Here is a 25,245-nt window from a genome sequence, read left to right as displayed (position 1 = left end):
CCAAGCTGGGGAGTATCTATTAAGGAGCAGGAAACAAGATTAGCTTGGGATGCAGAGTCTTCAACCACACTTTCAGGATAAAGACAAGAAATTCAAGTGAGGTGGCTCACAAAAAATACAAAAATTAGCCAGACGTGGTGGCCTGCACCTGAAGTCCCAGCTACTCAGGAGGCTGAAGTGAGAGGATCTCTTGAGCCTGGGAGGTCAAGGCTGCAGTGAGCCATGACAGCGCTACTGCACTCAAGCCTGGGCAACAGAGCGAGAGCTTGTCTCAGGAAAAAAAAAAAAAAAAAAAAAAGGAATGCAAGAAAGAGCCGATAGAATTATACTAACCCCACGAAGACTGGTGCTATGCTGCTGCTAAGCTTCCTGGATGTTGGCCTCTTACTGCCTGCTCCATATTCTCCTTGGTAAAGGTAAAAGACCAGTAGAAATCCTACAAATTGCTTTAGTAAAACCTGGGTTTCTTTGATAACAGCAGGTAATTCAAATCTTCATGACCAATATCACATTACCTCGAGCCCATAGCTTTCTAGGGACCCAGTCTAGTAGATAAAATGGAAGGCAGATTCTATATTCCTAAAATGCAAATTCTACCTTAGAGATATTTGAAATTTCATGCGTTAAGTGTTGCCATCTTGCTGCTTCTTTTAAAAATACATTCTCTTTGGAGCATGGATGTTAAGTTTCTTTTTAAAATTAAAAAACATTTAGATTCAGGGGATACACATGCAGGTTTGTTACATGGGTATATTGTGTGATGCTGAGATTTGGGCTTCTAATGAACCCATCACCCATGCCCAAGTAGTGAACATAGTACTCAAGTTTTTCTTTCTTGCCTTTATTTATTTATTTATTTATTTAGAGACATAGTCTTGCTCTATTGACCAGGCTGGAGTGCGGTGTTGAACTCCTGGGCTCAAGCGACCATCCCACCTCAGCCTCCTGAGGAGCTGGGCCTACAGCCATGTACCACCACACCAGGCTAATTTATTTTATTTTATCTGTAGAGGGGTGGGGGAAGGTCTCACAATGTTGCCTAGGCTGGTCTTGAACTCCTGGCTTCAAGCAATCCTTCTACCTTTGCCTCCCAAAGTGCTGGGATTATAAGCATGAGCCACTTCACCTGGCCCCAACTTCTTAAGTAATAATGCTGATCAGCCTTGTCTCTCTTCTCCCACTCCCTAGAATTTATTGGGACAATGGGAACTCTGGATACGGAAAATGGGAATGATTGAAAACCTGAGAAAAGGAATTGGCAAGGTGGTGGAAATGAAGAGAACTCTTTTTGATTTATAATTTTTCGTAGGACCTTTTGCTTTGTGTCTTGAAAGAAAGTTGAAATAGAGTTGAAAATTTTCTTGAGTTACGGAGTTAAGGCCTCATTGGAATGGCAAGAATATTTTAATGCTAAAATTCATTCAAGTCTCTAAGATTTAAGGGTGATTACTAATTTCCTCTTTTTAATCTTGATTAATTTGGTTCTTCTTCATGGGGCCTATTTCCTAATTTAGTCTTAATAATTCAACAAATAAACCAGCATATTTATGGAGTGACTACTGTGTCCAAGAGGTATTGTTCTAGATCAGTGTTTTTCAGAATGGAATATTTGTACCAAAACCTCCTACAACAGTGCTTATATAAGTACAGACTTCTAGGCCCCACAACAGACTCGTCTACCTACCAATGCTAATCTCAGAGGACAGGGATTGATCTGTTTCTCAAGCATCCATAAATACCATGGTACTAGAGCACTGGTTCTCAAACTTGAGTGTGCATTGGAATCACCTGGAGGGTTTGTTAAAACACAGAGTGCCTGGACCCACCCCAGAATTTTGGATTCAGTGGTCTGGGGCGAGTCCTAAGAATTTGCATCTCTAACAAGTTTCCAGGTGATGCTGATGCTGCTGGATCACATTTTGAGAATTACTATGTACTTCTTGAGAACTACTTTGAGAATTATTATGTACTGTAGAAGTACAATGCACTGTAGTAGAGCATTGTGAAAAATATAAAAAAGTATTAGAGGCCAGGCGTGGTGGCTCATGCCTGTAATTCCAGTACTTTGGGAGGCTGTGGCGGGTAAATCACCTGAGGTCAGGAGTTCGAGAGCAGCCTGGCCAACACGGTGAAACCCCATGTCTACTAAAAATACAAAAATTAGCGAGGCGTGGTGGTGGGCCCCTGTAACCGCAGCTACTCGAGAGGCTGAGGCTGGAGAATTGCTTGAGCCCAGGAGGTGGAGGTTGTAGTGAGCAGAGATCATGCCATTGCACTCCAGCCTGGGCAACAAGAGTGGAACTCCATTTCAAAAAAAAAAAAAAAAAAAAAGAAAAAAAAGTATTAGGTACAATTCCTGTCATTAAGGAGCTTATGCTGTAGTTGGGGGAGATACAACGTACACTAGAAACATATAACAAGGAATATATGTATTTGACAATATAAAATATAATACAATATAATATTTGACATTGATGGGGTCTTTAGGAGAAGATGGGATTTGATCTGGGTACTAAAACATGATGAGGCCAAAGGTTCATAGGCATTCTTGGATATAAAAGAAGGAAAATATAGAGGTGTACAGGGGTGGGGTGGTAGATACTTGTTTATCTAGCTTACAGCTTTTAATTTTAATTTTTTATAGAGATGGGGTCTTGCTATGTTGCCCAGGCTGGTCTGGAACTCCTGAGCTCAATGGATCTTCCCACCTTTTCCTCCCAAAGTGCTGGGATTACAGGTGTGAGCCACCACGCCCAGCCTGGTATAGAGCTTTGTCTAGGACACTTATGGGGGCATAAGACCAAAAAGGTTGGTGCAGTCTGTGAAGACCCTTGAAAGCCTGTCCTTCTCCTCAGCTCCACCCACTTCATAGCCTTACCAAAAGTGCTGCACAGCCAGAAAGAGGAAGTCTCCCCTGCTGAGTGTGCAAGAGGAAGCACAAGAAGGCTCTGAGGGCCTGTGAGCCATAATGACTGATTTTACCCATGAGCCAATTGCAGAGGCAACAGAAGACCAGCGCACCAACCAGGCTGGGTCCCTCCGCCAGAGGGTGTCACCATCTAAGCTGAAAGTGTTTGGGGAGATCAGACATTGCTGTCTGGTGCTCCTCTCTCAGTGGCCATCATGTCTTTGACATCTGCTTACCAGCATAAATTAGCAGAGAAGCTCACTATCCTGAATGATCGCGGTCAGGGGGTTCTCATTCGTATGTATAACATCAAGAAGGTAAGCATGAACAATGGGACTAGTACTGATTATTCCAACAATAATAGGGCAGGGAACCCTGAGGCGGCAGGTGCAGCAGTTAGACTCCCATCTTTTTTTCCACTGCTTTTCCACTGACTATAATCTACATAATCACTCAGATTATATAGGCCAGCCAGTTCAGGAAGGCAGAAGTGGAGGCTTCTTTTCAAGGCTTCCCCTTTCTAGATATGATTCTCGCCCCAATGATGGCATCTGCTTTCCTCTGGGGATGGGAGTGAGGGTGGGGATGGGGAAACAACAGTGGTATTCTGAGTGACTTGGATAAAGGTCTGGGGTCCAACCTTCTGGGTTTTATTATTTATTGTTGATCCTCTACACTCTGAAGAGATCTGAAGCTGGGTCTCTGGCAAAAACTTTTCTGTGGAAGTGCTTCCCTAAAAGGAAAAAAATTAGATAATTAGCTATTTAGATTAAAAAGGGTAGGTGTCTTCTGAGCTGCTCCTGGGGTAGTTCATGCTGTGGTGGTTGTGTGTGTGTGTGTGTGTGTGTGTGTGTGTTTAGAATAGGAACTGAGGAATTGAAAGAAGCTGGTGACAAGAGGTGGGCTAGGGGCTGGGCAAACCATAGGAAGTAAAGAGATAAAGACAGGGGTGTTTATGGGGAGTTCCTGGCATAGAAAATAGGGGACTTTGGGGGAGGGAGCTTTTGTGTTTTTTGTAATAAAACAAATCACCAGGAACACGGTTTCTCTGTCACCATGAATCCTGTAAATGCCCTTTGGGATAAGATACTTACATAGTGAACAAAATTGTGACACTGAATCTTGTACAAAGTCTAACTCCTGAGCAGCTGCTTTTCTTGTTCCTTCCGGCTTCAGTTGAGGGGCGGGGAAACAGCTTCCTCTTTGTGCTGGGGCCAAGCAGGCATTAAACTCTACCCATCAAGACAAAATGCCCAGGTTGTTATTTCGCTCTTAGATACTTGGCTTAATGTCTTGGAATTTTTTCTTGACCTACTCTTATGCTTTTTATTTTTATTTTTATGTATTTATTTATTTAATTTTTGGAGTCTCGCTCTGTCGCCCAGGCTGGAGTGCAGTGGCATGATCTTGGCTCACTGCAACCTCCGCCTCCTGGGTTCGAGCGATTCTCCTGCCTCAGCCTCCCAAGTACCTGGGACTACAGGTGTGCACCACCATGTCCAGCTAATTTTTGTATTTTTAGTAGAGACGGGGTTTCACCATGTTGGCCAGGCTGGTCTCGAACTTCTGACCTTGTGATCTGCCTGCCTCGGCCTCCCGAAGTGCTGGGATTACAGGTGTGAGCCGCTGCGCCCAGCCTCTCATGCTTTTTAAGTTAATTCCCAGGTTGCCTTTTCCTAAGACAGATTATGAGAATGAATGTTGCAAGAAGAGGTATGTTTCTGAGGAGGAGGAGAAAGGGTTGAAATATATATGGTTTCTCTCTGCAGACTTGTTCAGACCCCAAATCTAAGCCACCTTTCTTACTGGAAAAGTCCATGGAACCATCTCTCAAGTATATCAACAAGAAATTTCCCAACATAGATGTCCGAAACAGCACGGTGAGAACTTGGTCCTTCTCTCCTTTCTCTGAATAATTCTCTGCTTGAATGGCTGAAATTCTCCTCTTTTGATGCCTCTCTTCAAACTTGGCAGGGGATGGAGTAGTCTTTTTTTATTAATAGTTTTCCAAGGCTCAACCACAGGGCTTCAGGTTGTTGTAGAGCTTTAAGTCTTGAGCATTTTGAGATAAGATGGGATTCTTCCAGCGTAAGCTGGAGCGAATCATCACCCCTTTTCCATTGCAAGATTCATGGGAAAACATTGTTTTTGTACAAGACAGCTCTATCAGCCCAGCAGGGTACATGTATTTTATTGTTTCGGTTTCCCACTCATTGTTTCCTTGCTGTTTGTCTTAGATTTATGCATCTAATGGGATATCTCTACTTTTCCCTTATTAAATGTTAACCCTAGATTTTTCACCCATCTTTGTAGCATCTTTGAATTCTGTTTCTTTTGACTTTGATATAAATAGTATATCTGTTCATCTGAAAGGGTGCTTAAAATTTCCTCTCATTTAGCCCTCTGTATCTAGTCAGGATCACATGCAACCATTCTACCTAGATAGACAATCTCCTTTGTTTAAAGACCTTCAGAGCATTGAAGCGTTTCTAACTTCCTCTGCCAGTATATTTCAACCCTCTTTCTTTTTCTTTTCTTTTCTTTTTTTTTTTTTTTGAGATGGAGTCTTGCTCTGTCACCCAGGCTGGAGTGCAGTAGCACAATCTTGGCTCACTGCAACCTCTGCTTCCCAGGTTCAAGTGATTCTTCTGACTCAGCCTCTCGAGTAGCTGGGATTACAGGCGCCCGCCACCACGCCTGTGGTGTATTTTTAATAGAGACGGGGTTTCACACCAGGTTGGCCAGGCTGGTCTTGAACCCCTGACCTCAGGTGATCCGCCTGCCTCGGCCTCCCAAAGTGCTGGGATTACAGGTGTGAGCCACTGCGCCCGGCCTCAACCCTCTTTAAGAATGTTTTAGGTATAACCACTGTTCTTCTTGAGTTATTTGGATCAATTGTCTTATTTTGCACTTTTTATATTGTTTTGTTTTGTGTTTCTCTCAGCAACACTTAGGACCAGTACATCGTGAAAAAGCCGAGATAATTAGATTCCTCACCAACTACTACCAGTCATTTGTGGATGTCATGGAATTTCGGGTGAGCTCTCTTGAGCCGTTTCCAACGTAGGCAAGGTCTTTCAGAGGCTATTCTTTCTTTAGATGTTCATGTATTTGCTTAAAACAAGTTCTTGAAAAAATGAGAGAGATGTATTAATATGGAAAGATATCTAAGTTGTATTGTTAAATGAAAGCAAATTTCAAAATAGTATATGATACATCACATTTCTATTTTAAAAGAGTATGTATGTATATGTATTTAGTAAATATCTAGGAAAGATCTGGACTATTTTACATTAAACTGTTAAAAATAACTACCTTTGGGGACTGATTATGACTGGCTTCAATTTACTATGCTATGCATGTTTTTTCTATTTTAAAAATTATGGTAAAATACACATAACATAAAATTTACCGTCTTAACCATTTTTAAGTATACAGTTCAGTGGTACTAAGTATATTAATAATGCAACCATCTTTTCACCTTGTAAACCTGAAACTCTCTACCCTTTATGCAATAATTCCCCATTTCCCTTTCTCTCCAGCCCCCTGCCATCACAATTCTACTTTGTTTCTGTGATTTTGACTATTCTAAGTACCTTATACAAGTAGAATCATAAAGCATTTGTCTTTTTGTGGCTGGCTTATTTCATCAGCCTAATGTCCTTAAGGTTCAACCCTGTTGTAGCATATTGTAGAATTTCCTTTTTAAGCTAAATAATATTCCATTATATGATTATACTACATTTTGCTTATCCGATCGTATGTTGATGGACACTTAGGTTGCTTCCAAGTTTTAGCTATTGTAAATGATGCTGCTATGAACGTGGGTGTACAAATATATCTTCAAAACCCTACTTTCAATTCTTTTGATTATAAACATGAAAGTGGAAATGCTGGATCATATGATAATTCTATTATTAACTTTTTTTTTTGAGATAGGGTCTCACTCTGTTGCCCAGGCTGGAGTGTAGTGGTGCAATCACAGCTCACTGCTGCCTCAACCTCCTAGGCTCAGGTGATCCTCCCACCTCAGCCTCTTGAGTAGCTGGGGCTAAAGGCACATGCCACCACACCTGGCTAAGTTTTTATATTTTTTGTAGAGATGGGGTATCCCCGTGTTGGCCAGGGTGGTCTCAAACTCCTAGGCTCAAGCTATCCACCCACCTCGGCCTCCCAAAGGCTGGACTGTGCTGGCCTATTTTTAACTTTTTGAGGAACTGCTATACTGTTTTCCACAGTGGCTGTACTCTTTTGCATTCTCACCAACAGTGCATAAGGGCTATAATTCCTCCACATCCTCGCCAACAATTGTTATTTCGTTTTTTTGAGAGTAGCCATCCCAATGGGTGTGAGGTATTATCTCATCTAAGTTTTTATTTGCATTTTTGCTAATGATTAGTGATAATGAGCATTTTTCATAGGCTTATTGGCCATTTATATATCTTCTTTGAAGAAATGTCTGTTTCATTCTTTGACCATTTTTGAATTGGATTTTGTGTGTGTTGAGACTTAGGAGTTCTCTATACAGGTTGAGTATTCCTTATGGAAAATTCTTGAGGCCAGAGTGTTTTGAATTTCATATGTTTGCAGATTTCAGAATATTTGCATTAGGCAGTTGAGCATCCCTAATCTGAAAGTCTGAAATTTGAAATGTTTCAACGAGCATTTCCTTTGAGTGTCATGTTGGTGCTCAACAGATTTCAGATTTTGGAGCATTTTGGATTTTCGGGTTAGGGAAGCTCAACCTGTATAAACTATATATCTTTGCATTATATGAGCTTTAAAAATTTCAAGTATTTTTCCACAATATTTTATTACAAACTACTGTAAAATTTCTAGTATAGTACAGTGAATATTGTTATACTCTTCTCCTGGATCTCCTAATTGTTAGTATTTTGCCACATTTTCTTATCCTTCTCTATTTTTTAATGAACTATTTGAGTTAGCCTCATACATCATGACATTTCCTTTCCCAAATACTTAAGCATACATTTGCTAAGAGCAAGAATATTTTCTTACCCAACCCTAATATAATTATCATACTCAGGAAATCATACACAGGAAATATAACATACACAGGAAATATATCATACACAGGAAATATAACATTATGGCTGGGTGCTGTGGCTCACGCCTGTAATCCCAACACTTTGGGAGGCTGACGGGGATGAATTGCTTTAGCCTAGGAGTTTGAGACTAGCCTGGGCAACATGGTGAAACCCCATCTACACCAAAAAAAAAAAAAAAAAAAAAAATTAGCTGGGCATGGTAGTGAGTGCCTGTAGTACCAGCTGCTTAGGAGGCTGAGGCAGGAGGATCACTTGAACCTGGGAAGTCAAGGCTGTAGTTAGCCATGATTGTGCCACTGGCCACTGTACTCCAGCCTGGGTGACACAGTGAGACTTTGTCTCAAAAAAAAAAAAAAAAAAGAAACAAAACCCCACCCAAACTAATATACAGCCCATATTCACATTTCTCCAGTTGTCTCAAGGATAATACAATGGATTTAGTTATGTCTCCTTCATCTTTAATCTAGAATGATTTCCAGCCTTTGTCTTGTATGACACTGACATTTTTGAAGAGTCCAGGCTAGTTATTTTTGAGAATATCCTTCAATTTGAATTTGTCTTATTGTTAATAGTTTTTGGGAGCAATACTACCTGGATGATATTTTATTTGAATTTTAAATAATGAACATGTATTATTTTTATAAACATAAAAAATAAAAATTAATATGATGTTTTTGAAAGAAAAATTGATAAGGTATTATTAAAAATTTAAAAATTCATGTAGTAATTTTACATTTAGAAATTTGTCATAAGGAAACAGAATTTTTTCATGGGGAAATAAAAAAAGGAAACAAATGCAAAGACATATGTATAAGAATATACTCCATTGCATTATTTATGATAGTTACAATGTGATAATTGATATATCCAATAAATAAAGGTTTGGTTAAAAGTTCAGAGTATGTGCCCACAAATGAATATTCTGTAGCTGTTAAAGTATACACATATATATGTATACATATATATATATATATATATATACACACACATATATATTTTTTCTTTTCTGTTCTTTTTTTTTTGAGGCGGAGTCTCACTGTGTTGCCCAGGCTGGAATACAGTGGCATGATCTCGGCTCACTGCTGCCTCCGCCTTTGGGTTGAAGCAAGTCTCCTGCCTCAGCCTCCTGAGTAGCTGGGATTACAGGCACATGCCACCACGCCTCGTTAATTTTTGTATTTTTAGTAGAGATGGGGGTCTCACCATGTTGGCCAAGCTGGCCTCGAACTCCTGACCTCAAATGATCCACCTGCCTCGGCCTCCCAAAGTGCTGGGATTACAGGCATGAGTCACTGCACCCAGCCAATAATATATTTTTTATATTAATTGGTATAGAAAATGTTCATCATATGTTGTTTAATGTAAAAGCAAATTGCAGTAAGACAGTTTAAGACAGATGTAAGATGTAAGATGTCCCTAAAATGTATATTTACACAGGTAAATATGTATATAAAGAAGTTTGGAATTTCTGATCGGTGGGATTATAGTTTAAAAAAGCTAGTTAAAATTAAACTTGTCGGTATTTTCTAGTTTTTTCTACAATAAACATGTATTATTTATGTATTCAAGAAATAATGCAAATTTTAGCCCTCTGAGCAACCCAAGCTTGTGGTGGTGTTATAGTATTTTTTCAGATGATACAAGAATAATGTGTTCTGTGCCTACCCTAGGAAGCAAATCCAGGATATTCAGTAGATCACATAGTGAAGAGAGAAGTGAGGACAAGAAGGACTGTAATGTATGAATGAGGGTCAGGTCAGAGAGTATTCATTGTGGAATTGAGAGTAGTGGTTAGCAAGAGGGTAGGTGCTGGTGGAGGCAATGGGAAGAATGCTGGAAGCACATAAAAAAAAGTCTCTTACTGAGAAAAGTTGAAGGGCAAAGGAGATTTTAGAACACCTTCTGGTTGCTGCAGTGGTAAATAAAGTTCTGAGCCCAAGGTGTTTGGTACGGCTTGTTTAGGAAAGGAGGGGAAATAGGGACATTGAAGTATGATGCACTGTTAAGTAGGCCCTGAATTAGACAGACTTGGTTTCAAATCTCAGCTTTACCACTTACAAACTGTATGACTTTAGATAAGAAACTCTCTAAATTCCAGTTTCCTTATCTATAAAATGGGGAAATAAGATTTACTGTGTGAGGCGTCTGTGAGAATTAAATGAGATAATGCATGGACAACATCTAGCTTGGTGTTTAGCATATAGTAAGGCAATAGACCAACACATGTTATTTCCATTCGCTTCTGATTCTTGTCTGTAGAGAATAAGACCTGCGTAGTGACATTGGTTGCGTGAGTGGCTGAAAGTGAATTTCAGCTATATTCCACTGGAATTTGGGTGTAGGCTGGAGTTGTAGAAAGGCATTCCTAGCAAATGAGGAAGTATAGACCTAGACAGAGGTCATGTAGCATACAGGGAAAATCAAAAGCTCTGGGTTCAAGTTCTAGTACCATTCCTTACTAGCTCTATGATCTTAGGCCAGTTTCTTTTTTTTTCTGCACTCATTCAGCAAGTATTTATGATGTCACCTGGCTCCCCGCCACATTGGGGAAACAAGCATGGAGACGGGGCACTGCCTGCACAGGGCACATTTTGGGGGACAGCTACCCTGTCTGGTGTGTTAGGCAAGTTTCTTAACAGCTCTTGGCCTTGGTTTCCTTATCTGTTAATTTAGACACAGCCTTTTTTTGGAAGATAAGTAAGAAGCACTTTTCCTACACATTTTAATAAATTTTGACAAGTGTATATGCCTGTGTAACCACCACTACAAAGTATTGAATATTTCCATCACCCCAAGGGTTCCTTGTGCCTTTTTTTTTTTTTTTTTTTTTTTAGCTTCAGCCAATCCCTACCCTTCACTTCTGGCCCCAGGCAAGCACTGATCTACTTTCTAGAATAGATTTTCCTTTTCTAGCAGTTCAAATAAAGGGAAACTATACAGCATGTATTCTTTTGTGTCTGGCTCCTCTCACTCAGCATCATGTTTCTGAGATTGATCTATGTTGTTGCATATATCAGTGATTCAGTCCCCCCGTCCTCCCTTTTTTTTTTGAGATGGAGTTTCACTCTTGTTGCCCAGGCTGGAGTGCAATGGTGTGATCTTGGCTCACTGCAACCTCTGCCTCCTGGGTTGAAGGGAGTCCCCTGCCTCAGCCTCCCAAGTAGCTGGGATTACAGGAATGTGCCACCACACCTGGCTAATTTTGTATTTTTAGTAGAGACGGGGTTTCTCCATGTTGGTCAGGCTGGTCTTGAACTCCCAACCTCAGGTGGTCTGCCCACCTTGGCCTCCCAAAGTGCTGGGATTACAGGCGGGAGCCACGGCACCCGGCCTCAGTCCCCCTTTTTGCTGAGAACTGTTCCATTGCATGGGTACAATTTATTTATCCATTTACCTGTTGATAGACATTTGAGTTGTTTCTAGTTTTAGGCCATGATGCGTAAATTGCTACAAACTTTCAAGTACAAATCTTTGTGGGGACATATTTTTCATTTCACTTGGGTAAATCTAGAAGTTGAATTGCTGAATCATATGGTAAGAGTATATTTAATTTTATAAGAAACCGCCAAACCTTTTTTCAGAGTTGTTCCATTTTATCCTCCCACCAGTAATATATGAGAGCTTCAGTTTCTCTATATTCTCATCAGCGCTTGCTATTATTAGACTTACATTTTAGTTATTCCAGTGGGTGTGTCATGGTATCTTATTGTGGTTTAAATTTGCATTTCCCTGATGGCTAATATCATTGAACATCTTTTCATGTGCTTCTTATAAATATATATATATTTTTTGAGACAGAGTCTTGCTCTGTCACCCAGGCTGGAGTGCAGTGGCATGATCTCATCTCACTGCAACCTCCGCCTCTCAGCTTACTGCAACCTCTGCCTCCCAGGCTCAAACAATTCTCGTGTCTCAGCCTCTTGAGTGGCTGTGATTACAGGCATGTGCCACCACACCCAGCTAATTTTTTTATTTTTATTTTTAGTAGAGACAGGGTTTTGTCATGTTGGCCAGGCTCTCTTGAACTCCTGGTCTCAAGTGAACCTCCCACCTCAGCCTTCCAAAATGCTGGAATTACAGGTGTGAACCGCCATGCTTGGCATCATATTTTTTTTATGGTATTAAGTGCCTGTTCAAATCTTTTGGCAACATATTAAAAAATGTATATATATATATTCCTTAATCTATCAATTTTACTTTTTTAGAAATGAAAGTACCAATATTCAGTGGATAAGGCTAGGAACTAGGAACAAAACGAATCAGTGGAAGAAAGGCTGAATGAATTGTGGTATACCATGGGCTATTACGCAGCTATGAAAAAGAATGCATTCATGCTCTAGGAGATAACTCTGAGGACTTTTGGCAAGTAGGAGTGAATGAACAAAGCAAAATTACAAGCAGGGAATAATATTACCTCAATTTTGTAACACAAATAATGACCAAAAAACCTGTTTCTCTCTCTCTCTTTTCCTTTTATAATCTAATAGTATTATATAAATAGGGAGAAAAATTAGAAAATATTATAAGAAAAATAATATCAGGTTGTTAAAGTGGTTTACCTGGGCGTTCTGCAGGATGGAGGGTGGGTGCTGATGTTGGGGGAAAGAGGTGTCTGCAATAAAAGTGCATATTAATTTAGGTAAAATTATGTGTGAAAAGGAGAAGAATCCCTATCATACTAGAATGAGAGTTAAATGAAGTATATGCAAATTACTTGGTAAGTACCTCACACATAGTGAATTGTCAGTAAATAGAAACTCATGGAAAATTAGACAGTATTCCCATTTGTTAATAATTAACTCCTGAGAACAGGAGATAGAATCCAGGAACAGACTTACTTTGTGGTTTGTCAATACGAATGGTTTGATTTTTGACATTTTTGAAGCTACCTATTAGATAATCTACATTTTACAACCTTTTTTAATTTGGAGGAATGGGGCATAGGGATGATAAGCTCAGGAAAAGTGTGTGTAATGTAATAGAGACTTGTGCCTGTGGAAATGTAGGCATTTGGCAGTGTAGGTGATAGGGGCCCACTGGTGGCTTACTGAGGAGGAACTTCCTCCCTCTTTTTGACAGTGACTTTTCTGTTACTTGGTGGCTTTCTAGGACCTCTAAGGGAGAGGTCCCTTTCCCTCCAGTTCTGGTAGTACGTCACCTTCTCTTTGATTTTTTATTAATTCTTGTCTTCACTTCCACCCCCAGGATCATGTATATGAACTTCTCAACACCATTGATGCCTGCCAGTGCCATTTTGATATCGTAAGAACCTATGCAATTCTCTTCTATCATAGAGTCAAAGAAAAGGCCAGGTCTAGGTTGGGAGGTCTAGGTCTAGTCACAGGATGGGGTGGGAAGGGACTGGAAGGATGGCTATTTTGTTTATTCCTTCTCAGGACTACTATAATTGTTTTGTAAAAAGTGCTGAAGTGAAAATATATTTACATGTTAAGCAGATCAGCAATGTGATTTAATTAATTAAAAAATTACATAAAAATCTTCTTCACCTTTTCCATCTCCTAAAAGCTACCTTATTTCGTGGCCTCCTTATATCTTGAGCTCACTTTTAGCCCTGACTTTTGTTCCAATTTTCTTATTCTTATTTTCAATCCTGTCAGTTCCTACTTCTAAATAGATTCACTCGGAATATATTGAGCACTGTCCAGAGTGGTTGGGGAAAGAAGGAGATCCAGGTTAATTGGCCATGCTGTCCTTGGGTTCCTGTGTATTTTCCTTGTAGAATCTCAACTTTGATTTCACTCGGAGTTACCTGGACTTGATTGTGACTTACACCTCAGTCATTTTACTTCTGTCACGGATTGAAGATCGACGGATACTCATTGGCATGTACAATTGTGCCCATGAGATGCTGCATGGGCATGGGTGAGTTAAGGCGAGAGTATTATATGAAGGGTCTCATACATGGTGCTATGATGTAGAGAGTGCCTCATGCAAAGGCAATTGATGCCATGATTTCTTATATGAGAACCTATAATCTACATTGACCCAGGCAAAATAAGGTACACTTTTACATATTCAGTTGACTCTGAAACATCATGGGTTTGAACTACGCAGGTCCACTTTATACATGGATTTTTTTCAACCAAACATGGATTGAAAATGTAGTGTTCATGGGATGTGAAATCCACCTTTACAGAGGGCTGACTTTTTAAATGGTGTGGGTTCCGCAGCACTGACTGTGGGACTTCAGTATGCACGGGATATTCGCATACGTGGGAGTCTTGGAACCAATCTCCCTGCTATAATGAGAGACAACTGTGGCTAACTCTTGAATATCTGCTAGTGGATTATTCAATTTGCATCATCTCTGAACAATTTTTAATCCTGGACTGGCTTCTACTCTGATTTTCAGGTTATTACAAAAGGCAAAGAAAATTCTTTTTAGTGTTGGTAGGAATAATATTAGTAAGGTAAATCCATTAGAGGTAACTAATGCGTGATAATACATTTGAAGCCAAATATAAATGGATTTTGAATTGTCTGCAGTTCTGTCCCCCTCCATTAGTGCAAATGTAAGTATTTAAGGGCTGAAAAAATGAAGACTAGAGGGATCAGAGTGGGTTGTGGCACATCATTCTATGATGATGTGTATTCCCACATGCCTGCGTGGATACCTAGACACATGCCTTACCTGTTAGCTTTGAATATTTATATATCCTTTTGGGTTGTATAACGATTTGGATCTAGGCATATTACTGGATTTTGAACTAATTAACAGATTTATAGAGTACCTATCATGTGTCCAACCCTATTTTTGTGCTTATAAGGAAGAAAATTTCATGGACCTGCCCAAAATGAAATGGTTCTATTTAGCCATAGCTTAGTAACCTGAGCCTGGAGTGGGGTATCTTTATATGTAATTTACAGTGTAGTATGTATATCTTTGGAGGTGGTGGGGAGTGCCAGCCTATGCACATATCTTTATCCTGTATGCAAACATAAGAGTTCAAGTCATGGGTAAGGGAGGGCTGTAACCCCTCTCCTCTGCTTTCTTCTAGTGACCCCAGTTTTGCCCGTCTGGGTCAGATGGTCTTGGAGTATGACCACCCTCTGAAGAAGCTGACAGAAGAGTTTGGGCCTCACACAAAGGCAAGTTCCCTGACAATGGAGAATTCCTCAGGCAAAAGTATATTGTCCTCATGATTGCCGCTAAGGTTTCATTTGCTTTTCCCCACAGGCTGTGAGTGGAGCCCTCCTCTCTTTGCATTTCCTCTTTGTCCGAAGAAACCAGGGGGCTGAGCAGTGGCGCAGTGCCCAACTTCTAAGCCTCATCAGCAACCCCCCAGCCATGATTAATCCTGCTAATTCAGATACAGTGAGTGCCCTTTTCCTTTTGTTAGTGGAAGCATTCTCTTTGCAAGGCCATCATCTCTGTAGAGGGTGCTTCTTTCAGGAAATATCAGTACTAAAGAATGCTTTAGTCTTCTTCTAGGGTATGTCTCTAAGTTGAGCACTTCTTGTAGCTAAAAAATCGTGGTTGGTTTGGGGCTTTTGTTTGGATCAGGGTTAGTGGTTTAACAAAAGTGATCTATAAGCAGTTAGCCTGTCCATAGAAGGAATTTAGTAAATATTCATAGAATGAATGAATGGATGAAACAGAGTCATTAGGCACCTATTAAGCCTAGCAGCAACTTGATTTTAGGAATCAATTAACTTATTTTTATTTTTTTGAGACAGTGTCTTACTCTGTCACCCAGGCTGGAGTACACTGGCATGATCACTGCTTACTGCAGCCTCCACCTCCTGGGCTCAAGTGATCCTCCCACTTCAGCCTCCTGAGTAGCTGGGACTACAGGTGTGTGTGCCACCATGGTTGGCTAATTTTGTTTATTTTATTTAATTTTAATTTTAATTTTTGAGACAGAGTCTCACTCTGTCGCCCAGGCTGGAGGGCAGTGGCGCGATCTTGGCTCACTGCAACCTCCCCATCTTGGTTCAAGCAATTCTTCTGCCTCAGCCTCCCAAGTAGCTGCGACTACAGGCATGTGCCGCCACACCTGGGTAATTTTTTTTTTTTTTTTTTGTATCTTTAGTAGAGACAGGGTTTCACCATGTTGGCCAGGCTGGTCTTGAACTCCTGACCTCAAGTGATCTGTGTGCCTTGGCCTCCCAAAGTGCTGGGATTACAGGCGTGAGCCACCGCGCCCAGCCTGTTTATTTTTTTGTAGAGATGAGGTATCACTATGTTGCCCAGGCTGGTCTTGAACTCCTGGGCTCAAGTGATCCTCCTGTCTCGGCCTCCCAAAGTGCTGGGATTACATGTGTGAGCCACTGTGCCTGGCCAGGAATCAATTAATTAATAAATGCTTTTGTTTGATGACTGTGGGCTCAAAGTCCTTCCCTCAAAGAACTTATAGTCTGGTAGGGAACATATGCCATGTAGTCATAAAAATACAACTGATGGTACATGATTAGTGATAAGTGCCAAATGAGTGATTTACATTTTAAGCAGTAAAAGAATCCAAAGGATTAACCATCACAGGGAGAAATCATGAGAAGATTTTTGAGTCTTGCTCTCCTCATTTTATTGTTATTAAAAATATCTGAACTGTTGAAGAGAAGTTATGTTAAACCTTTTGCTTGTTCTGACTTCTAGTCCAAGTTCCTCTTTCTTTTCTCAACTGTATTGTTTCTCCCTTACTCCACTTCCAGTGCCTCATCACCTCCATTATTGGCAGGCTTCCCTGCTGTTGGTTTATCAATGTGCCCTAAACTAGTCTGGTAAAATAAAAGTTAGTTTTTAAAAAAAATTTAGAGACAGGGTTTTGCTCTGTTGCCTAGGCTGGAGTGCAGTCGTACAATCACAGCTCACTGCAGCCTTGACCTCTTGGGTTCAAAAGATCCTCCTATCTCCTCCTCCTGAGTACCTAGGACTACAGGTGCACACCGCCATGTCTGGCTAATTTTTAAATTTTTTGTAGAGACAAGGTCACACTGTGTTGCCCAGGCTGGCCTTGAACTCCTGGCCTCAAGTTTTCCTCCTGCCCCTGCCTCCTAAAGTGTTGGGATTAAAGGCGTTAGCCACCACCCCTTGCCAAAAGTTAGTTTTGATACTCAGATCCTAGTTTGTCCTTTCTCCTTTAGAGGAAGGCCAAGTTAAATAACTGATCATCTTTGCTTCGATTCTCACAGATGGCCTGTGAGTATCTGTCTGTGGAAGTAATGGAGCGCTGGATTATCAGTAAGTTTAGTGGGATTAGATGGGAGTGGATGAAGCAGTATGTTATATGAAGAACAAGTTCTAAAAGTCTTCCTCTGCACTGTTTTCCCACCTACAGTTGGGTTTCTTCTTTGTCATGGGTGCCTCAACTCCAATAGCCAGTGCCAGAAGCTGTGGAAGCTGTGTCTGCAGGGCTCCCTGTACATCACCCTTATCCGTGAGGATGTGCTGCAGGTGCACAAAGTCACCGAGGACCTGTTTAGCAGTTTGAAAGGGTGAGAGACACGAGAGCCAAACTGATCTTCCTTGAATAGTTTTTAGCCCCTCCAATATCCTTTTTCAGTCTCCACAAGTGTTCCCAGATATAGGTGGTAACGATTAATTCTAACTATTGAAGAAATATACATTAAATACCTACTATTAGCTAAGTGCTTCACTGGGTTTTAGGGACACAATAATGAATAAGACAACATGGAGGTTAAGAGCACAGACTCTGAAACCAGATTGCTTGGGTTTGAATTGAGGCTCTACCACTAGTTGTGTGGCCTTGGGCAAGTTGCTCAAATTTCCCATGCCATTACCTCAATTTCCTCATCTATAAAATGTGGATAATAGTAGTACCTCCCTATGGCCTACCTCATAGGGTTGCTGTGAAGAATAAAAGTGTTATTATTTGTAAAGCAGGTAGAAAAGTTCCTGGTACATTGTAAGTGCTATGTGCTTGTTAAAGAAAAAAAAAAAAAGACAGTTACTGCTCTTGAGGAATCTATGAACTGGTAGAAAATAAACAAATTGTTTGATAGAGTAAGAGATTATAATGTGTAAACACAAAGTACTGTGGAAGCATTTAGAAGGACACTTAAACTGGCCTCTCAGGATCTAGAAAAACCTGGAGACAGGTAGATCTGAAAGGCTAAACAGTTGAAGAGTGTGTGTATGTGTGTGTGTGTGTGTATGTGTGAGAAATTGTGTGTGTGTGTGTGTGTGCCTGTGCATTGGGTAGAAAGGTAGGGGAGTTGCTTGAGGCAAAGAAAGATATTCTAGGCAGAGAAACTATCAAGATTTTTGAGGCAACAAAGAGCATGGCAAGTTCTGAGAAGTTCATGTAGTTCAGTGCATGGGCATCTGGGTTGTAAAAATGAAGATGTTGAGGATGAATTTGGAGAGGTAAATTAGGATGTTGTATGCTTTGCTATGGAGTTTGAATCCATCCCAAAGAGGATGGGGAACTATTGAGTGATTTCAGACAGGGGAGTGACATGATCATATTTGCATTTTAGAAAAGATCATTCTGGCTGCATGGAAGAAAAGAAATTAGATGGGCAAAACTAGAGGCAGAGATTAATTAAGTAAATTAGGAGGAATTGAGGATGATGTCGAGGTTTCTGGCGTGGATATCTGGCATTCCTTAAGATAAGAGAGCATGTGATAAAAGTAAGTTTGTGGGAGAAAGATTGTGTGGTTAGTTTTAAACAGGTTGACTTTGAAATGTCTGTGGGACACTGAAGACAGATGTGTTAGGCCTTCTATTTTATGGTTCTGGAACTTGGGAGTGAGGTCTGGATTCAGATAAAGATTGCTGAGTTGGTAATTAAAGCCAGAAGAGTAGTTGAGATTACTCAGGAGCACATGTGGAGTGAGAACAGAATGGGAAAATCCTGTGTATGTTGATATTTAAGGGCCAGAGAAATCAGTGGGAGATACTGAAAAGAAGAGGGAAAAGAGAAGCCAACAAAGAAAGCATTCCTAGAAGGAAGGACCAGTGATCTGTTAGACGATGTTGAGAGATCAAATAAAATAAGAATTGAAAAAACGTTCATTGGATTTGGCTCTAAAGATGGTTTTAGTGCCCTTCTTGTGAACAATTTGAGTGGTGAAGTTGAAACCTGGGCCACAGTGAGTTTAGGAGCAAGTGAGAGATATGGAATTTAATAAACAACTCTTTCAAAGTTTGACTGTAAAGGGAAGAATAGAGAGAGGTAAAATGAGAAGGAGGAGTGGGTTTAAGGAAAGAGTCAAAATACCAATTTTTCTTCTGGTTGCAAATAAAGCATCCAGAAATGTAAAAAGTGCAAAGTGGAAGTTGACTACACTATCACCTCCCAGAATAGTTTGATGTGCATCCTCCAGATGTGTGTGTGTGTGTGTATAAACACATAAAGATGGCATGTATTTTCAACCTTATGAAAGTAATTTTTAAAAAGCAATGGATCCACACTCTATATTATGTTCTATGGTTTGCTTAAAAAAACTTACTATGTTTTGGATATCTTTGAATATCAGTCTATAGAGACTTATTATTTTTAACAGTTGAATAATATTAAATTATGTGGTTGTAACATAATTTATTTACAAAATCCTCTATTGACGGATATTTAAACTGTTTCCATTTTAAAAAATCATTGTAAACAATGCTGTAATGAACATTCTTAGACATATATCTTTGTGAATCTGTGAATTTTTTTTATTTTCTTTTTTTTTTTGAGACTTGAGTTTTGCCCTTGTTGCCCAGGCTGGAGTGCAATGGTGCCATCTTGGTTCACTGTAACCTCCACCTCCCGGGTTCAAGCGCTTCTCCTGTTTCAGCCTCCCGAGTAGCTGGGATTACAGGCATGTACAACCACCCCCGGCTAATTTTTTGTATTTTTAGTAGAGACGGGGTTTTACCATGTTGGCCAGGCTGGTCGCAAACTCCTGATCTCAGGTGATCCACCCACCTCGGCCTCCCAAAGTGCTGGGATTACAGGCGTGAGCCACCGCGCCTGGCCTTGAATCTGTGAATATTTCTATAGGCTAAATTCTTAGAAGTGGAATTGCTGAAGTAAAGGGTACGTACATTTCAAATTTTAATAGCTCTTACCAAATTGTGCTCTAACCAGTTATTATCAAGAGCCTATAAGAATACTGATTTCTCACACTCTCAACAACTAAGTATTATCATTAAAAACCATTGCCAGAGTTAGAAAGAGTAAATCTGAGATTAATAATTAGAAGTTACAGGAGGTGGATTTGGCATTTGCATGAAAAAACTTTCTAATGATTACTGCTTCTAAGGAATGGAAGAGATGTTCGAAGGGTGTTCAGTTCTCCATCACTAAGAGCAGCAACTAACTTGTATGATTTATAGTTTAGGGAGTTCTTTGACATAAATGATCTAATTTATCTTCATGAAAATTCAAGAATAAGTATTAATATCTTTTTTTATAAATGAGAAAATGGAGGCTCAGTCTCAGTGTCACTCAATAAGAGGTGAAATTAGGACACAATTCCAGGTTTCTGGACTCTGAATCTTTTCTCTTTCCATTGTGCTGTGCAGAGATTAAAATAATTATCCAATAGGATTGCTGTGAAGTTGAATCTTGATTTAATTAAGATACTTTCCAACACCAAACTTCTTTGATTTTGTGCTAGTTCAATAAAGTAGTGGTTTGGAGAAGGGAAATGAGAGGTGATGAAGTCCCAATAATGTGGTGGCAATAGTGATACAGGACAAGAGAAAACAAATATAAGGAACATAGAGAGCAAAGAGTCTAAGATAATGCTAGGATTCTGAGCATGGGTCACTAGTAGAAAAAAAGAGATGTGGTTAGGAGAATCAAATATTGCAGAAAATTAAAAACAATGAAAAGGCCTTCTAATTTGGTGATTCAAAAGTTCACATTGACTTTAGAGAGAGCAGTTGCTTAGTGCTGAAGGCTTTGTGGGATTCAAGGGTCGGTGAGAGGTGAGGAAGTAGAGAGAGTATAGGTGTCTCTTTAGAGAAGTTTGGTGGTGTGGGAAAATAAGCAGAATTCGGTGGATTGTCAGGGTCAAGCAAGGATCTTCTTAGAATAAGGGAGGCTTTGAACTTATTTGTTGGGAGAAGAGAATAAGCCAGTGGAGAAGGAGAGATTAAAGTATTAAATAGATAACTGATACAGTGAAATTCTAAAAGGAAGTTGGTGGGAATGGGACCCAAGGTAGAGATTGAGTAACTACTTTTACTTGAGAGCGGGGCCTGTGTTATATTTATACACTGCTCCCTTTAACCCCCTCAAACCTGGAAGAGTACCTTGATTTGAAGGAGTCAAGGCAGGAGCACAGGAAGAGAAGTCTAGCCCCACCTTTGCCATTAAAGCCCTATGTGACCTTGACAAGTCATTTCCCTTCCCTAGGTATTATTTTCTGTATCTGTAAAATTATGACGTAGAGTTGAATGATCTCTAAGCTGTGAGTCTTTTATTAATAGGCTAGGGTGAGAAGTAGGGTTTGGAAAGATCCTGCCTGTGAGGGCTGCCCATGCTCCCACCAGGGTATAGGCTGGACTCTCTGAGGACTGGGAAGGTGAGGCAAGGGCCCTAATGGGTAGCATGGTCAACCCCATTGTGCTTGTGTCAATCCTCAGGTATGGCAAGAGAGTGGCAGACATAAAGGAGAGCAAGGAACATGTAATTGCAAACAGGTAAAGGGTGGTGAATGCACTCTCTGAGAGGGGATGGAATAGGAATCTCTTCTCACTTTTGTTCTCACCTAAGCCATCCTTAGTTTCTGTACAGCTTTATTGCCTCAACCCAAGAACTTGCTGCTACCCCATAAATTCTTTTTTCTTTTCTTTTCTTTTCTTTTCTTTTTTTTTTTTGAGACAGAGTCTCGCTCTGTTGCCCACACTGGGTGCAATGGCATGATCTCGGCTCACTGCAACCTCCACCTCCTGGGTTCAAGCGATTCTCCTGCCTCAGCCTTCTGAGTAGCTGGGATTACAGGCACCCACCACCACGCCCAGCTAATTTTTGTATTTTTAGTAGAGACAGGGTTTTGCCATGTTGGCCATGCTGGTCTTGAACTCCTGACCTCAGGTGATCTGCCCACCTCGGCCTCCCAAAGTGCTGGAATTACAGGCAAGAGCCACCACTCCTGGCCCTTTTTTCTTTTTTAAACCAAGTCTAACTTGAGCATTGAACCTTCCTTCTGCCTGATATCCCTTCCTAAATATAGCTTTCTTCTGTGCTGCCTGTGGAGGGTTTTTAAGGGTGGGAGAGGTGATAGTCATGTTCCCCTTTTCTTCCTTAGTGGCCAGTTTCACTGTCAACGGCGGCAATTTCTGCGGATGGCAGTGAAGGAGCTGGAGACTGTGTTGGCTGATGAACCGGGACTACTGGGTCCCAAGGCAAGAGGAAGAAATGTTGGGAGGGGAATGATGGCCAGTGATAAGAGACTGTGTAGCTACGTGGCACTCATGAGATTTTGCCTTTCTGAGTCTTTTGTGATTCATTTGTATGTATATATGTGATTCCCTTGAACATTCTTGGAGTATCCCAAAACCTTTTGTATCTCTTTTTTTGGCACTATACGTAGTATGTGGTGTATTATAGTTACTTTTATACATGTCTTATCCTCTATTTGAGTGTGAACGAATTGGAGACAGAGCTTGTTTTTTTGTTTCAAACCACATAAATGCCCAGTAAATATTTCTAAAACTTTATTTGATAGGGAGAGAAGGGTACTAATTGTGAGCCAGTGTCAACATGTGTACCTGCCTGATTGTGTGTTTTATAGTTGAGGTTTTTTGGTGAGTCTGAATGTTTATTATTCACACTGTTGTGGCTACACAATTACATCCATACCTACATTATCATGGTAGTTTACTCTGTGCTTTGAAATCCATTTTTAAAGTTGAAAATTCTAATAGTCTCTACCCCCTCCATAGGCTCTTTTTGCTTTCATGGCCCTGTCCTTCATTCGTGATGAGGTCACCTGGCTGGTTCGCCACACAGAGAATGTCACCAAGACAAAGACACCTGAGGACTATGCTGACTCGTTAGTACTTGACATGGCTAAGAACCTTGTCCTTAGATGGACTGGGGACAGGGAGGCATCAGATGACCTTAGGAGGCCTCAATTTCTGCCCTGTTATCACTGTGTTTGTCTCAGTTCATATTTCTAGTCTTATTCATCTCTGTTCTCATCCTAAACTTTATAGGAGCATTGCAGAGCTACTTTTCTTGTTGGAGGGGATTAGGTCTCTGGTCCGAAGACACATCAAAGTGATACAGCAATACCACCTTCAGTACTTGGCAAGATTTGATGCTCTTGTGCTCAGTGACATCATTCAGGTATGATATTTAATTGATTATACTTTGGAAATTTCAGGATGATCCCTAGTGATTTTCCTATTGAAACCACTCTGGCTGAATCTCATGCTCTGTAAGTTGGGTGTCAAAAGGTCCAATCTAGGCCGGGCGCGGTGGCTCACACCTGTAATCCCAGCATTTTGGGAGGCCTAGGCGGGCGGATCACGAGGTCAGGAGATCGAGACCATCCTGGCTAACATGGTGAAACCCCGTCTCTACTAAAAATGCAAAAAAAATTAGCCGGGCATGGTGATGGGCGCCTGTAGTCCCAGCTACTCGGGAGGTTGAGGCAGGAGAACGGCGTGAACCCGAGAGGCAGAGCTTGCAGTGAGCTGAGATCGCGCCACGGCACTCCAGCTTGGGCGACAGAGCGAGACTCCGTCTCAAAAAAAAAAAAAGGTCCAATCTGCCCCTTCATATTTGTTAAAAGAAAAAGAAAGGACTAATAATCTCAGCGGTCTTTTTTTCCCCACTAAGTGAAATTACATAGAAATAGGAGAGAAAAATAAAGAGAAACTGGATGTTAGAATGGCAGGGAACCCGGAAAGTTTCCTTCATCTCTTGCTTGGCTTTTTCTCTCTGTTTTTAACACTTAGCAATTCTTTCTACCTTCATACGCTGACTGAGCCTCTTGGTCCCAGTTTCTGTCCTGGGGAACCTGTGCCCACTTGACAGTAACTGCAGCTCCTTTTTTAGAACTTGTCTGTGTGTCCAGAGGAGGAGTCCATCATCATGTCCTCATTCGTCAGTATCCTCTCCTCTCTGAATCTCAAACAAGGTAACTGGAGGGAAGTGGGGGAGGCAGGACATATGTGAGGATGAACATCTTTTATCTGGAAATATTGATCTTTGAGCCAGGAAGTAGGACAAGATGTTTTTGAAGAGGATCTACCATTCTATGCAGTTGGATATTGGTGTGCTGTTTATTGTTTCCTTTTATACTTCCGTTTTTCTTGCAGTTGATAATGGAGAAAAATTTGAATTCTCAGGATTGAGGCTGGACTGGTTCCGCCTACAGGTAATGATCTGTTCCTGTTAAAGATTCTCATCCTCAGATTCTTCCTCCCCCACAATCCCTTCTCTTTTTATCTCCTAAATTTGCTTTATGGAGTGAGTCAACTTTGAAAACTGCTAATTGGACAAGACATACTCAGGCCAAACTGTAATTCCAAGGCTGGGGGCCCTTTTCATTCATCTTATTTTTCTCCACCCTTTCCCAACTCCAACTGCAGGCATACACTAGCGTGGCTAAGGCCCCTCTGCACCTGCATGAGAACCCTGACTTAGCCAAGGTGATGAACCTCATTGTCTTCCACTCCCGAATGCTGGACTCAGTAGAAAAATTGCTGGTGGAAACTTCTGATCTGTCTACTTTCTGGTATGTCTTGGTTCAGAGCTCTCTTTAAAAAGTTTTATTGTTTCCTTTTTTCATTTTTTTCTCCATTATGCCACTTACTTCAAAGAATTTTGTATAATTTTTTTTTTTTTTTTAAAGAGACAGATCTCACTATGTTGCCCAGGCTGGTCTTGAACTCCTAGCCTCAAGCAATCCCCCTACCTCAGCCTCCTAAGTAGCTGGGATTACAGGCGAGAGCCACCAAGCTCTGAACTAGAGCTCTTCATCACTTCATTTGCTCTCTTGCCTGGCCTCTGCGGAGGACTGTCATTCCCCTAGACAATTGGAAAGTGTTACTGTTTTTGAGATCTCCTTAAGGTGCTCAAACTCTGCAGCTCACTTGTGTCAGCTTTTTACCAATAATCTTAAGTGATAGGAATTTGAAGTTGATTCCTTTTGTTCTGTATTCCCTTTTGTTCTTTTGTGGAAAGCCATTTGGATTTTACATAGTCTTCCCTTCTCTGGGGTTGTTAGCCCATATGTCTAGTTTCAATCTCCTCTCTTTGGAAACGTCTTCAGATTTTTTTTTTTTTTTAACTCTAGGAACATTGTGATTTAAAAGAAACAGGAAAAACTTTGAG

The 25,245-nt window shown here is 40.6% G+C and overlaps 1 protein-coding gene across 3 annotated transcripts in view; it reads left to right on the top strand.

The window, feature by feature from the left end:
• Positions 1-2,892: 2,892 nt before the first annotated feature.
• Positions 2,893-25,245, top strand: part of NCKAP1L (NCK associated protein 1 like) — a 45,522-nt gene continuing 23,169 nt past the window's right edge. Inside the window, exons 1-16 of one of the 3 annotated variants that reach the window (XM_016923270.4) lie at positions 2,893-3,225; positions 4,678-4,788; positions 5,853-5,945; positions 13,183-13,239; positions 13,718-13,860; positions 14,997-15,087; positions 15,176-15,313; positions 17,131-17,179; positions 17,277-17,433; positions 21,543-21,599; positions 22,208-22,304; positions 22,845-22,954; positions 23,118-23,250; positions 23,965-24,046; positions 24,228-24,286; positions 24,501-24,646. In XM_016923270.4, coding sequence (XP_016778759.1) covers positions 3,124-3,225; positions 4,678-4,788; positions 5,853-5,945; positions 13,183-13,239; positions 13,718-13,860; positions 14,997-15,087; positions 15,176-15,313; positions 17,131-17,179; positions 17,277-17,433; positions 21,543-21,599; positions 22,208-22,304; positions 22,845-22,954; positions 23,118-23,250; positions 23,965-24,046; positions 24,228-24,286; positions 24,501-24,646 — 1,625 coding nt within the window. In that variant the 5' untranslated portion in view covers positions 2,893-3,123. Of the gene's footprint in view, positions 3,226-4,677; positions 4,789-5,852; positions 5,946-13,182; positions 13,240-13,717; positions 13,861-14,996; positions 15,088-15,175; positions 15,314-17,130; positions 17,180-17,276; positions 17,434-21,542; positions 21,600-22,207; positions 22,412-22,844; positions 22,955-23,117; positions 23,251-23,964; positions 24,047-24,227; positions 24,287-24,500; positions 24,647-25,245 lie in introns of all 3 variants that reach the window. The other 2 variants (XM_054664204.2, XM_054664206.2) reach the window with 2 other exon arrangements.

Source organism: Pan troglodytes, chromosome 10 (assembly GCF_028858775.2).
Source record: "Pan troglodytes isolate AG18354 chromosome 10, NHGRI_mPanTro3-v2.0_pri, whole genome shotgun sequence".
NCBI lineage: Eukaryota > Metazoa > Chordata > Mammalia > Primates > Hominidae > Pan > Pan troglodytes.
Note: the sequence above shows the minus strand (reverse complement) of the source record. Positions and strands in the feature narration are given on the sequence as shown.